The sequence below is a fragment of the Rhipicephalus sanguineus genome, chromosome 6, assembly GCF_013339695.2.
Source record: "Rhipicephalus sanguineus isolate Rsan-2018 chromosome 6, BIME_Rsan_1.4, whole genome shotgun sequence".
Lineage (NCBI taxonomy): Eukaryota > Metazoa > Arthropoda > Arachnida > Ixodida > Ixodidae > Rhipicephalus > Rhipicephalus sanguineus.
This window is the reverse complement of record NC_051181.1, coordinates 116,372,505-116,385,777: the sequence shown is the minus strand read 5'-3', so window position 1 is coordinate 116,385,777 and position 13,273 is coordinate 116,372,505. Positions and strand designations below refer to the sequence as shown.

At 47.7% G+C, this 13,273-nt stretch overlaps 1 protein-coding gene across 1 annotated transcript; it reads right to left on the bottom strand.

The window, feature by feature from the left end:
- Positions 1–1,222: 1,222 nt before the first annotated feature.
- On the bottom strand, positions 1,223–12,394 carry LOC119396244 (POU domain, class 3, transcription factor 4). Its single transcript, XM_037663370.2, has one exon. It carries the CDS (start codon positions 12,179–12,181, stop codon positions 10,937–10,939), a length of 1,245 nt encoding a protein of 414 aa, XP_037519298.1. The 5' UTR covers positions 12,182–12,394; the 3' UTR covers positions 1,223–10,936.
- Between the last annotated feature and the right edge of the window lie 879 nt (positions 12,395–13,273).

Below are 13,273 nucleotides of genomic sequence, written 5' to 3'. Positions count from 1 at the left end.
CTGCGCAGCAAAGAAAAAACTGTTCTTAGAGACATGGTTATGATGGGCACGTGTCTTGCCCTTCCGATCCTGATTGTGTGACTGTTGCGTGGCCTGCGCGCGCCACTCGGCTGTGTATATACGTAGGGATACTTTTCTGAATAAAGCTTAGTTGCGAGTAGGCAAACAATCTTTGTCCTGTTCGAATTCGCGCTACCTAATACTGAAGATAAACAAACAGTGCTACGGTAAGCGCATACGCACGAAAACGGTTGGGTTGGAGCATTCGACGTCTCATGACGTTATCAGCTCACGTCGCGATCTAGAAAAATAGGAAAGCATTCGTTTAACAGCCCACGGTAGCGGCGCCCGCGTGTCGCACGTAAAATCGCCTATACCTAAAAGCGCATTCACCATGCACCTTTATTTATCATCGTGCAACCTTAAAACACTAATCCTGCAAATATATGTATTGTTACGGAGCGATACTTACACGAGCTACAGTGCGGTGCTATCCGAAGTGATGAAGAGGACTATAGCGTCATGAGTGATACGCTTGCGTATGGGGCTATTGGGCCAGCTTGGTTGGCCACCGCAATACGCTTTTAAACGTTCATTACGTCGATTTCTCGCCTAAGTCACAATGGTGGAGTTGCGGGATCGCAATTGCTTTAAGTTACGCAGTGTGAATTGCAAGTGCGAGCAGGTTGCGCAGTTGCGATGTCACAGCCGCAGCAAATCCACCACCACGTCGCGTTAAAGTCCTTCGGTGTCACCGTGGTTTCCAAGTCTGCAATATACGCCGTATACAGACCAACATTACTTCGCACATGCATTGAATTCAATCAACGGGTGCAGGTCCGGCAGCGTAAAAAAACATATTGAAGTAACGTATATTCCTTTTACAACGCATGGCTGTTTCTTCCTTCGCTCACTCTGTAAAACCATGCAGTGCATCTTCAACTAAAGGCTTTCAAACTCAAGCGTTTATTTAGCGCACACTGTAAGGACTGAACCCTTGCAGAGGCTCAGGCATCAATGACGTAATACTCAACCGATGTGTACTTCGCTCTGAGCACGCAGAAGCAATGTTGAGCATCTAGTCTTGCTACGAGCAACAATAGATGTGGTTACCTGTGAAGCAGCCTAAGTGAAGAACCGTATCCAGGGCTGTGATTTCCTTAGACAACGTGAACCGCCGCGCTCACGGAGAGCGCCAAAGAAATGAGACAAATGAGTCAGGTTTGTTTGCTTTTTACAGGCACAAATATATTTATGTATACGAACTGTGTCCATCATAAAAATGTCCGCATATAATCATCACTCTTCTGTTCACATCATTTCTTACATCGTTCGCTCATTTGAAAACGAAAAAAACAAAAAAAAAAGAAGAAACCCTAAGGAAGAAAAGACAGGAACAAGGAGAGAATCGAAAGGTTCCGTGGAGGCTGGAACTTCAACCTGACGGTCAAGTGTTCACCGAGGGTGTTTTAGGTACGCGTTTTAAGCCTCGCGCCAACAGGTGGCGTCACAGACAAAAAAAAAATAACGCTGGGAAATGGAGAGGCTGAGTGAGTTCGTTATAGACGTAAAGAGGAAAGCGATGCACTACACACACAATCACACAGCAAACGCGACCACTGACCATCCACAGCGGCGAAAATTTAAAAAAAAAATGGATTGGTCATAGACAACTATATATATCTATATAGTATACACACATACACCAATATCTCTCGCAGTCTCTTGTGTTTTTCTATGTACATCCATCGTCAGTGCGTGTATGTCGAGGCAAAAAAAATCAAATAAAAAAAATTAAGCCGCCCGTCATTTTCACTATAGTTCCACGCGCACCACACGTCAAGCATGATCATCACATCGTCGTCTTTCGTCGCTCTTCGTTTTTTTTCGCACGCACGCACACGCGTCATGTCGCGACATAGTTAAGCACACACGCACATACACACGCATGTTTTTCTTTTTCAGGTTCAGGCGATTCTATGTACACAAGCGAAACAAACAAACAAACGAACGAAGAAATTTCAATGACTCGATCGAGACACGGAACACGGCCGTTCTCGAATGGGGAAATAGTTTTCTTCTTCTCTGTTATTCTTTCTTTTTTTCTCTCCACTGTTCGCGCTCTCTCTCTTACATGTAAACAAACACCAGTTCATTTACCTATAGTTTGTGTATCTATCTCTCCTGGAATGTAGCGGTAAGCATGGAGCGAGAAACAAAAAAACATGTGACGCGGGAGCGTACAATACATGAAGAGACAACGCGTATACGAAGGTTTAATAATGATCATACTAAACAAGAACATCAAATTAGGTAAGAAACATAAAAAGAATGCACACAAATAATGCAGTCTGAGGGGAAAAAAAACACACGAGCGGTCAATTGCGTGTTCAGCTAAAAGTCACCGGAGCAAAAGCACCAGCTCTCTATAAAACACGTGCTCTCAACTCCTAAGCAGGAGCAGTGAAGACGCAGCAAGACATTACAAAGAAAGAAGGAGCGAGGAGAATTATGTGCGGCAGCTCGCAAGAGCTGAGACGATCACGGTCACGTTAGACAGAAAACGTTCAATGAAAAGCACGGTATTCGTAGTGCACCTGGAAAACTCTCACTGAATTTGAAAGGAGAAAGGAAATGCTCCAACACGCATGCGCGTAACACTCAATCTTCACGTAAGCAACGTCAGCCGCGCGGTTATGACATGTGCTCAGTGCACCCATTGCTCATTGTTCCGCTAAAAATATTAAGGCTTAACCAGCCAGGCGATGACTCAACTATTTTGTCGCAGCGTCGGAAAAGCATGCTTAAAATTACCTCGTTTTACTGCTCGGAGCTGCTTCGGAATTGTTCCAGCTACTTAATGGAAGGAGATAGACATTGTTCATTATTACTGTGTATAAACGTACGTAGTCGTTTACGCTATAATGAATTGCGACGAGTACTGGGCTCAATAGAAAATAATTGGAATGAAAGTAATTCATTTTCGAAATTCCCGGAAAACAAGACGTAGTTTGACTTGACGCCTCAATCTCGGCAGTGCCTGCTGCGTGTTTTACTGGATGCAAGTGTCAAAAGACGGCGTTGAATCCATCATAGATGTATCTATAAACAAGCCACTGCGCGTTGCCAATGCTCTTTCGCTACGTTGCCGAATGCAACTATGACGTACGTGCTGAAAAAAATTTTGTACCTGGCGAAGTATATAGCTACAAACACACGAGCACCGCACCATCGGTGGTACCAAATGCTTCTTTCAAGATTAAATAAGCAAATATACACTTCTGCTGCTTCGTAGCTGACGCTCCTGTGTTACCCAGACAGTGCCACCTTTTTGAAAGCTTCTTAAGTTTACATCATCCTTCTTTAAGACCTCCGCACATATTTCTGCGCCCCGTCTTTCCAAAGAAAAAGAGGTATTAGATAGCTGACGCATATAACTTTCTCTTCTTTCTCGGAACAAGACGCAAAAAATAAGCCACATGCACAATGGTGCAGAGCAACAAATAAAGACTACATTTTGCGGTGTGTCGCAATGCCACTTTAGGAGCGCACGTGCAACGAGGAGCCGCCGGAGCTCTTGTTAAAATAGCATCGCACGCAGTCATTAGGCAAACACCAAAGTATGCCATTTGTGATTCCAGAACGAGATTCCGCGAACTGGGTGAATTGCAAATGAACGCATGGCGAGAGATATGCGTCGGTATTTCTTCCGCTTAACCTTCATTACATTACCGTCAATCTCAGTTATAATAGGGAGCATAATCGTTTAGAATAATTCTGCCTGGCTGGTATTTTGTAACCATGAACGATGCACGCGCATCCTTGCGACCTGCAGAACCTCGCTCGGCTGGGGACAGCGACGAGCACAAGACGGCGCCACGTCAAGCGACATTGCGACACCTCGCGGGGAGATAACAATGCAGTCTAACAAAAGGAACCTTATTGATCAAAGCACTGTAGACTAACACGTTGGCTTAATGGCAACGCTCAAGGGACGGTTGGTGTTTCGACACTGAGACATTTGACTCGCAGTGAAAAGTCAAAGACAAAGAAACACAAAAGAGCGAACAGATTTGAATGGAAAACAAATGAATTCGGGAACTTTGCACAGTCAAGTACGAAGGGAGGGGAACGCAGGTTAGTTTTCATCATATAGTTTCTCGTCTTCATACTTAAATACATCCCTGCTACGAGTTCCAGTCGTCATTAACACTTTTTTTAACTATAGTACTAGCCGATTGTTCAAATCATTACCAGCTATCTGTAGCCATTGTATGTACTGTATCCACTTAACCTACAGTTAAGCGTCGTCCAATATCTGCGAACCACATGATGCGCATTTCTCGCGTATTGACGGCGGAACGTCGCCGCTCACCCTGCAAATCTGCTTGATGGTGACACAAACGAATACCGTATGGCTACGAATTTAAGTGGGACAATCATTAAGAAACAATATTCAGCCGTGAATAGGACGTAATTACAGCGCGACGCTAAACAGACGCGCGCTGGCGCGCGAAATACGCTTCATGTGGTTACCGCTTCGGGGCCGCTCGCTCCTGGAAAACTTGCGAACGTCAGGCGTCAACAAGGATAGCTCGAGCTTTCGAATCACGCGTCAAACGAAGGACGTCTTACAGGACGAAGGACAAAGGCTAACGTAAAAGAGAGAGAAGGATGAAAGATAGAACAGAATCAAGAGGACGTGCATGGACTGATGCGAAACACTACATACCAGCGAAACGGACGTCGAAAACAACTCGTTGCCGAGAAAAAAAAAACACGTGTACTTATTTGCTTCTTTTTTTTTCTTTCCTAATAGCGATAGTTTGAGTGCGTCGTTAATCGTGCCTGAGCACGAAGGAGGAACAGTCCTGCATCGCTATTTTTTTTCCTGTGCGAACGTATTTCCCTGAATGCAAAGTGAATCTGTACACACACACATTTATCTTATACTCGCAACTGTACAGAAGAGGCAGAAAGGAATGTTTCCCTCTGTTTCTTTTTCTGTGTGTCCGGTGATGTTTAGGTGGGAGGTGACAGTATGCGTATCCTTTAAGTGAGAGAAGAAAAAAAAAGATCGCAGCCACACTGGTCCTGCAGAAATGTACAAAAGCTATCCTGTATAATCCCCAACCATGGTGCGTAGTAAAGCCGAACGGAATATTGAAAGTGGAGGATGCGAATACGAAGAAAGCTATTTCCTCAAGACTCTCTGTGTAAGTGTCCGCATTCCTATAGTAAGGATGTCCGTAATAACCTACACCTCGACACCTTTCAGTCCTGTTTATTTTTTTCCATCTTTTGAAGATCATCTATCAATTGTAAAAATTTGAAAAAGTCAATGCGTGCTTCCCAACGCCGTCGCTTAATTTTAGCGAGATGCAACATCCAGAACAGTTTCCACAGAACTGATATTCCAATACTTCTACGATTTCCTCATAAAAAGCAGTTCTTTCATAAAACACAGAAAGCAAAATAAAGAGACGTCAACGTTTGTTAACTTATACGTTTATAAAGTAATTTTGGAGCGCCCATTTATTGCTGTTTCTAAGGCGGGAGCAATCGTTGTTCACGTTACAATTCACATTAGAAACTCTTAGTTTCACTGTCACTCGTGTAACGTTCGTAATTTATGCAAGTTTCCTTCGAACCCGACTATGCATGCATAGAAATCTGCGTATACAGCCACACGATTCAGTAATGAATGAAATGGCTCGGCGCATTGATACATACTGACGGTTCATGACGCGCAGAATTGATAAATTGACAGGGTGAAAAGAAATGAAATTAGATTGCGAGGTTTAGCGTCCTGATTGACCAAGTTGCGGTTTTAAATGAGCATCCGAACTGAACGGCACGCGAGCGTTCATTTCTATCTCTGGCATTCCTTCACAAAATGGAATCGAACCGGCAACCTCGTGTCCTGCGGCTGACCCGCACAGCCAGGAGAGCGAAAATAATGTCGCTTTAACGGAGCGAAGTGTTACACAGACGTCGCATATTTGTGTATGTTAATTTTTTTTCTCCTCGTTTACATATGCCTTTCAACAAAATTTCAGATTTCGCAACGCTCGGAGCGTGCATAATTTACTTCCTCCATTTAAAACGATCTCCTATTTTTTTGTTCAGAACGTCTCCGTCGTAAGGTCAATGGATGAGACGTAAACAATATGGAGACAACAGCCATAAAGGCACGACTGCTTTTATTTCTTTGTTTACCTTTTTTTTCATAATTTAGCCAATTTAATGCCCTCACAAAGAATTCTCAACTATTCCGGCATATATGTCCCTGCCACGCTGCACACACAATATAAATAACGAACGAAGAGTCGCTGCATAAATTAGGAGCCGTCGGAAACGTCGCTGAATGGGTTGTGGACTCATCAGTCTTGCGCATACCACGTCACTTTTTTGTTTTTTGTTGTGTTGTTGTTATCGACAATTATTCATTCAAATTCGAGGCCAATTTCATCGCAACTCGAGTAATTAGACACGCAGGGGTAAGCCGCGGCGACGCACGTACGCCTTTTACGCACTTTACGCGCACATATACCGCGTTCGCACGTTCACCAGTTTTATCGCCCAAACTGGATACCACGTTCGCTTCGCGAAATCAACTATAATAGATAAAGAAAAAAAGAAAAGCGCGAGTGCTTAGGCTTCCCCGGTTCTCTGCTAAAAAACTGTTCGTCGCGAGTTAAGATGAATGAAGCAAGAATGTATAGGACAGCAATTAACGGTCTGGTGCTGACGCATGCGCCAGTATAAATGACCGAACGTCGACGGTCATTTTGAAATAGGGTTACTAGCACGGCGCTCTCTTCAATTTAGACGCAAGCAAACTCTTCAAACGCCTCGATATTTTGTAACGATCTTCCTTTCTTAAGCTTAATTCGTCCATGTAGATGTATCCACATTTAAGCTTCGCAGCTAACATCGAAAATTTTTTCGTGTATTATTTGGTATTTGTCAATAGCCTTAATGAGCTTGTCGTGTCTTCACAGACTCTTTCCACTTCCTAAACACAAAGTAGCATACCGAAGATTTCTTGTGAGTAACCTCGCTGTCTTCTTTTTTTTTTTTTTACACATATTCCGTCATGTTTTCGGTATATATCGTCGATGCATGTGAACCTCTGAAGCTGCTTTCTAGCTTCTCTATATGGGCCCGTGGCGACCTTTCACTATGGCATTGCTGCAATGCGAGGCCCCTAACGTCACAGCCAGCCGCTGCGAGCTTGGAGAGTTTCTTAGAAGAGCACTTAAGTTCAGAAACATTTTCGTCGATATTCTGTTTTTCTCTTTCTTTCTTTTTTATGTCATTTCTCACATGCCTACACACATGCGTTTTAAACGCCGGCAGCCCGCAGGGCAAATATATACCAAGCTTTCTATACTGCAGATGTTTCACCCACGATTTGATTGCGAAAGACTTCATGCTTATGCTGCTGCTAGCAGGAATAGTGCACACCGGGAGCTGAGATGCTTTACAGGGCACGCGCGAGACAGTGTGTGCGCGCGACTGCGAAGTTGACGAAGAAGCAAAAAAAAAAAAAAAATAAATATAAAGTCAGGTGCCGACAGCTAAACCACCTCGCGAATCTTCGCTTGAAACAAAATATCGAAGGAAAGAAAAAGCTGAAAGTCGACGCTGTCGTAGCAACGCTTTCAAAATCGTCGATTCTCCTCCGTACAGCTACAGCCTGTTGTTGCTGCTGTTTTTTTTTCTTTTTTGTTTTTTTTTGTGTGTTTTACTTTTTCGATTATTCGGTCGTCACGGCTGTCGCCCGCGCGGTTGCTAAACGGCGTGATACCGCACACGTTCGTTCGTCACCGCCGGGGAGAAGCAGCTTTAGGAATCCGGAGATTTCGAAACTCCTTTTGTTAAACTTTAGTTTAGTCCGCTTTCATTTTTGTTTAATTTTTCACGCCCTCTATTCTCCGCAGAGAACGCGCACAAAAGCGACGCTAGTTGGTGATAAATCACACACGCTTCTCTTTCTAGCTTTCTGTTTCTTTCTTTTTCTTTTAAGCTATCGGAGGCACGAACATTTGGGGCCGTGACAACGAGAGAGAAAGCAAAAAAAATAATTTTAAAAATCTGCATTAAACTATGCACTGACGCGTGTCTGCCTCCGTCAGCACGCGTTATAAGATAGACGACATTTTAACGTCGTATACGTACTCATTCAATGTTTTCGTTACTCAGTCGTTTTGCTTTCTTTCTTTTTTTTCGTTCCTCCACGTCTAATTATCACCACTATGCAGCGCAAGGATAAACCGGTGCAGCCTATCACTATAGTGACGTTTCGAAACGGATCGTCCGGAACTTAAGGATCAGTGATTTACGGGGCAAAAATTCTTTTAGCGAGTGCTGCCGCGGAAGCTCGTGATAGTATACTAATACGGAATGCCGAGGAACCTTGCGATGCAGCATACATTCTCAAAGAGGCGCTGTCAGAAAGCGAAAAACAAACTCCGCGCCAACGCGCACACACACAATTTAACCTGGTGCGCCTGTGTCGCTCCACTTTCGTGCGCTCTGTATATAAAAAAGAATGCCGATCAACGCGCCCGAAAGTGACGCTAACGAAAAGGTCAACTTTCTGTTCGAGACTTCCGAGGCCATTGTCTCGCTATCGCAACTGCCATAGAGCTCTTCTCTATGTATCTATATCGCCTCTACAAAATAGCACGCGCGGGGCGAACGCCGCGAGTGCCATAATCGCGAAATGCCATCGCCGATTATAAGCGATCGGCGCGGCACAATTATTTCCCCGGCTTTTGCGCGTATGAAATGCTGGAGAAAGACCAGGCGAGTGCGTAACTTTTTTGTTTCTCGTTTTTATCCGGGCGCGTAAAATTAAAACAAATAGAAACACGCTCCCTAATTAAGTGCGTACAACAGTCGACGCGTTTATTGCTGTCCTCATACTATGCTCAAGGTCTTTTTTGTGTGTAACGATTTCGTCTTTTTTTTTTTTTTTCTATATCAGCGCGCAAACTTGCTTCAACGATGCTCCCGCCGTGTTTCGCGAAAAAAAGGTTTTTTTTCGTGAAAAGAACACGCCGACGGAATTCACATGTTCTAGCTCTGCACTCTTGGAGATCGGCACAAAGCCGAGTAAGAACTTTATATATATATTTATATAGCCCGACACACAATGCACCATTCATTACGGAAAAAAAATAAAAAATCTTTCAGAACGAGTCAACAAAAACATAAAGTGAAAAGATGGGAGAGATAGAACAGCCGTACAGAGTTATACACTTTAAAACACAATGTGAGGAAACGACACACACTGTATACGCAGACACGCCACACATACGTAATCGGAACACCGCGGAACAAAAAATCACTGAACGAATTAAGAAAACAAAATGCTGTTTTACACACAGACGGGGAGCAGCAGGCGAAGTGGTATTTTTTGAGGTATATTAACGTCTCGCTTGTGAAAGACAGTTTACGATCGCATATCCCAGCACGTTTGGGAACGATCGGTGGTGGACTGCTCGCGCGGGTGTCACCCACCCGCGAGGCAAAGACAATGAAGAAATTAACGAAAACGCGGACTGTCCTGCCTTCGTATAGGCGAGTCCTCTCGGAAGTTCCTGGCACGATTTGGTGACACGCGTCTACAGTAAACGGGTTGTATCTGATTTTACGAAAGGTACGAATTACCGGGATGCGAACACTTGTTCTGCTGTGTTGGTCAACAGCGGTGGTCAGTCGAAGTTTTTGATATTGCTACGAGGCACCTTTTCCAATTGACCACAGAGATTTTTTTTTTCTTTTAACCGCTCTCGTCAAGGTCATTTTACTTGTCTAAAAGAAAATTGCAAGAGTACAGCGGCATTTTTTTTTTCTTGTTTAACATTATGTCATCGAGCCTTACAGAAGCCTCGCGTTTTTTTCACTCGTGCGACTGTCGAATTTTGAGCAGCAACTGCAAAGAGACTCATATATCGAGCAGGACAGTCCGCGAAAAAAATTTTTTTTTTAGAAAAAAGGTTAAAGAAAAACAAATGGCAGTAAATTTAGAACACGGTGAAATGAAAAGAAAAAAACTCCAATAGTAATGAACGTTCGTTAAGGAATAAAACAATCTGTCAGCGAAATGACCAGTAAAAAAAAAACATAGATAAAGAAAGAGTACCAGGCTTGTACAGGAATAGTCACATAGGTAAAAAACAAAAAAAAAAACAGACACGGCGAGGTGAGCGAGAGAAGTGATGTCTGCCTACCTGGACTAGTTGGGCATGCCTGTCTCCGTCTCATTTGTTGGTGTCGAGGGGAGAAATGCGCGTAACAACAAAAAAACGTGTGAAAACGCGAGTCGTGTATGTGAGTGTCGTGGGGTGTCGTCCATGTATAGTGCGTGTGCTGTGTGTGTGTACAGGCTGTTGTCACGGCGTCACATATCGCTGCAAAAACCGAAGTGAAGGCCAACGACAACGCGCTTCTTCGTGCAGCAGGAACGTCGCGACCGTCGGCAGAGTCGTTGGTTGGCACCTTGTTTTGTTTTTTTGCTTTCCTGCTGTGTGTGTTTGTCGCCTCCGGTTCGCTCACAGAGTGGTGCGAAGAACAGGACCGCGCACGTCATTCACGGTGTACGTACACATACGGCACCGACCACCAGCACTCTGGAGGAAACGAGGCATCTGGGTCCGATGACGGGAGAAGGCCCCTTGCAGAATAATCGTCCGTCGCCCTGCATACGGCGTCATATGTACAAACATCGGGGCGACCACCCCGTCCGGCCACACAACACCGGCGGCACCCACCATCACCACCACAGCCACGTCGTGATGAGGGTGAGGGGGGGATTGCACTTTTTTGTACGCGGCGGGTGTGGCGGCACTCGCGCACCCCTGTCCTGCAGACCGGCGAACGGCTAGGCGTCGTCGCAGCTGAATAGGCAGGGGTACAGCGTGGGTCAGTGGGCCGCCAGCGACTGACCCGGGTGCAGCGCGGAGTGCGGGGGCGGGGGTGGCGGCGGCGGCGACTGCATCATGGCCGGCGGCGAGTGGTGGTGCATGTCTCCGGGCGATCCGCCGTGGCACATCATCATGTCCGGCGTCGGGGGTCCGCCGCCGGGTGCCCCAGCCTGCGGCTGGTTGATGGGCGGCGTCATCCGCTTCTCCTTCTGCCGCCGGTTGCAGAACCAGACGCGGACCACTTCCTTCTCCAACTGCAGGCTGTCGGCCAGGGAGGCGATCTCCTGGGCGGACGGCTTGGGCTGCTTGTGGAAGTGCGACTCGAGGGCGCCCTTCACCGACACCTCGATGCTGGTGCGCTTCTTGCGCTTGCGTCCCTGGGCGGCGATCTTGTCGATGGACGTGGGCGAACCGGTGGTCGAGTCGGCCTCCTCGAGCCACTTGGCCAGCAGCGGCTTCAACTTGCACATGTTCTTGAAGCTCAGCTGCAGCGCCTCGAATCGGCAGATGGTCGTCTGGCTGAAGACGTTCCCGTACAGCGTGCCGAGCGCCAGCCCGACGTCGGCCTGCGTGAAGCCGAGCTTGATGCGGCGCTGCTTGAACTGCTTGGCGAACTGTTCCAAATCGTCCGAACTAGGCGCCTCCTCCTCGCCGCTTTCGCTGGGGTGCCGGTGGTGGTGGTGATCCAGCGCGCGCGGGTCGTGCTGCCCGTGCATGTGCGGGTGGGGGGGCACCTGGTCGGCGTGAGGGACTTCTCGCATGGCCGGGTGGGCTGCGCCGCCCAGCATGCCGTTCATGCCGCCGTACGGGTGGTGGTGGTGCTGGTGGTGCTGAGGGTGCATGCCGCCCATGGCTCCCATGTGCGGCGACACGGCGTGGTGCCACGAGCCCATGTGCTGCGCGGTGGCGGTGCGCGCGTGGTGGCTTCCGCTCAGCGGGTGGTGGTGGCCAAGCTCGGCCGCCTGCGCGGGCTTGATGTCGGCCATGCTGGCCGGCGCCATGGACCACATGGAGGCGTCCGTCTGTAGCGACACCCACTGGTGGTGGTGGTGGCTCGACAGTCCGTTGGGTCCTCCCTGGTGGTGCGGCTGCGGTGGCATGTACTTCATCTCGGGCGGCTCGCGGCCGTAGCCCGCCGTCGGCTGCGATGCCGCCACCTGCATGGCCTGGCTCGGCGGCAGGTGCACCGACGTCAGGCTGGACACTGCCGACGTGCCGATGTACGGGTTCGACGCTGCTGCCATGCCGCCCTCCGCACGGGCGCCGCGCACATCTGACTCGGCCGAGCACTGGCTTCGCTATGCGGCCCGAGGGGCCCGACGCAAGCCGCCGCGGGGGCGCCCCCACTGCTCGCCGGGAGGGGAGGGGCTCGCGGGAGGGCACCTCTCGCGGGCCGCCTTCCGAGGGGGCCGGACTGCGCACGCGCTCACGGGGCCCGCGGGCGGGACGCGGCACAGGAGAGCACCGCGCGAGAGACGCGGCGGTGGCGCCGACGCGCGGGCGTCCTAGGCAACAACGAAGGCGTCGTGAGGGCGAGCTCCCCGCGTTCGCGAACGAACGCGTGCGCCGAGCGCTGCCACTCGGCTGTCGGCGGTCTTCGCTTTCGCGTCGGCGCGAAGCGAGTGGAGCTACGGGGCAGCGGCAGCAGCCTTTTCAATAAAGCGATCCGCCGAATAAACTTGCTCTCCAAAGCCTGGTCTCATCAATTTATTTCGCTCTTAAGAATAGGAGCTAATAAAAGACTTTTCACACTCTTTGTAGCCTTGTGTCTTTATTGTGAAGTTCTGTATAACTCGTGTGTCACGTATTTGATGCATCTGTTTATGATCGTTTTTTCCAGAATTCCTCGCAGCCCGCATTGTGTGACTAATGTCTCGCGTTCGTGCGCCACTCTATTCTCTAGCTCCGCAGCTGTTACTGTTCTCCGTATGCAAATAGTGCTTTCAAGACAGGTATGAAGCACTGCACGCGCACTTGGGAAAACAAACGTGACGCTGCATGGTGCTCTGCATGTCTGCATGCATTGCATATCCAACTAAATTCCTTTAAATGTATACATTGTACCGTTAACGTATTTTTCACAGAAAGAATAGAAACGTGCGCAGTTTGCAACACTGGACTAGTTCATCCCTATCATCTCATTTCCTTCGGTTGGCACAATCAGACAAGATGCGTTACCTAGATGTCAGCTAGGTGTTCTCTAGCGCTGCGACTTGTGGCATATCAACTGTTCCCGCTGTGCTATCGAAAGGGGGAGGCAGGAAACGCATATCTGCTCACTTTGTTGATCCTAAGTTAGTATATGATCAAGTTAGTCGTATACTAAGTACAAGCGA

What these genes read in the sequence shown, in the direction of transcription:
- LOC119396244 (XM_037663370.2), bottom strand. Translation starts at nt 12,181, where the DNA reads ATGGCAGCAGCGTCGAACCCGTACATCGGCACGTCGGCAGTGTCCAGC.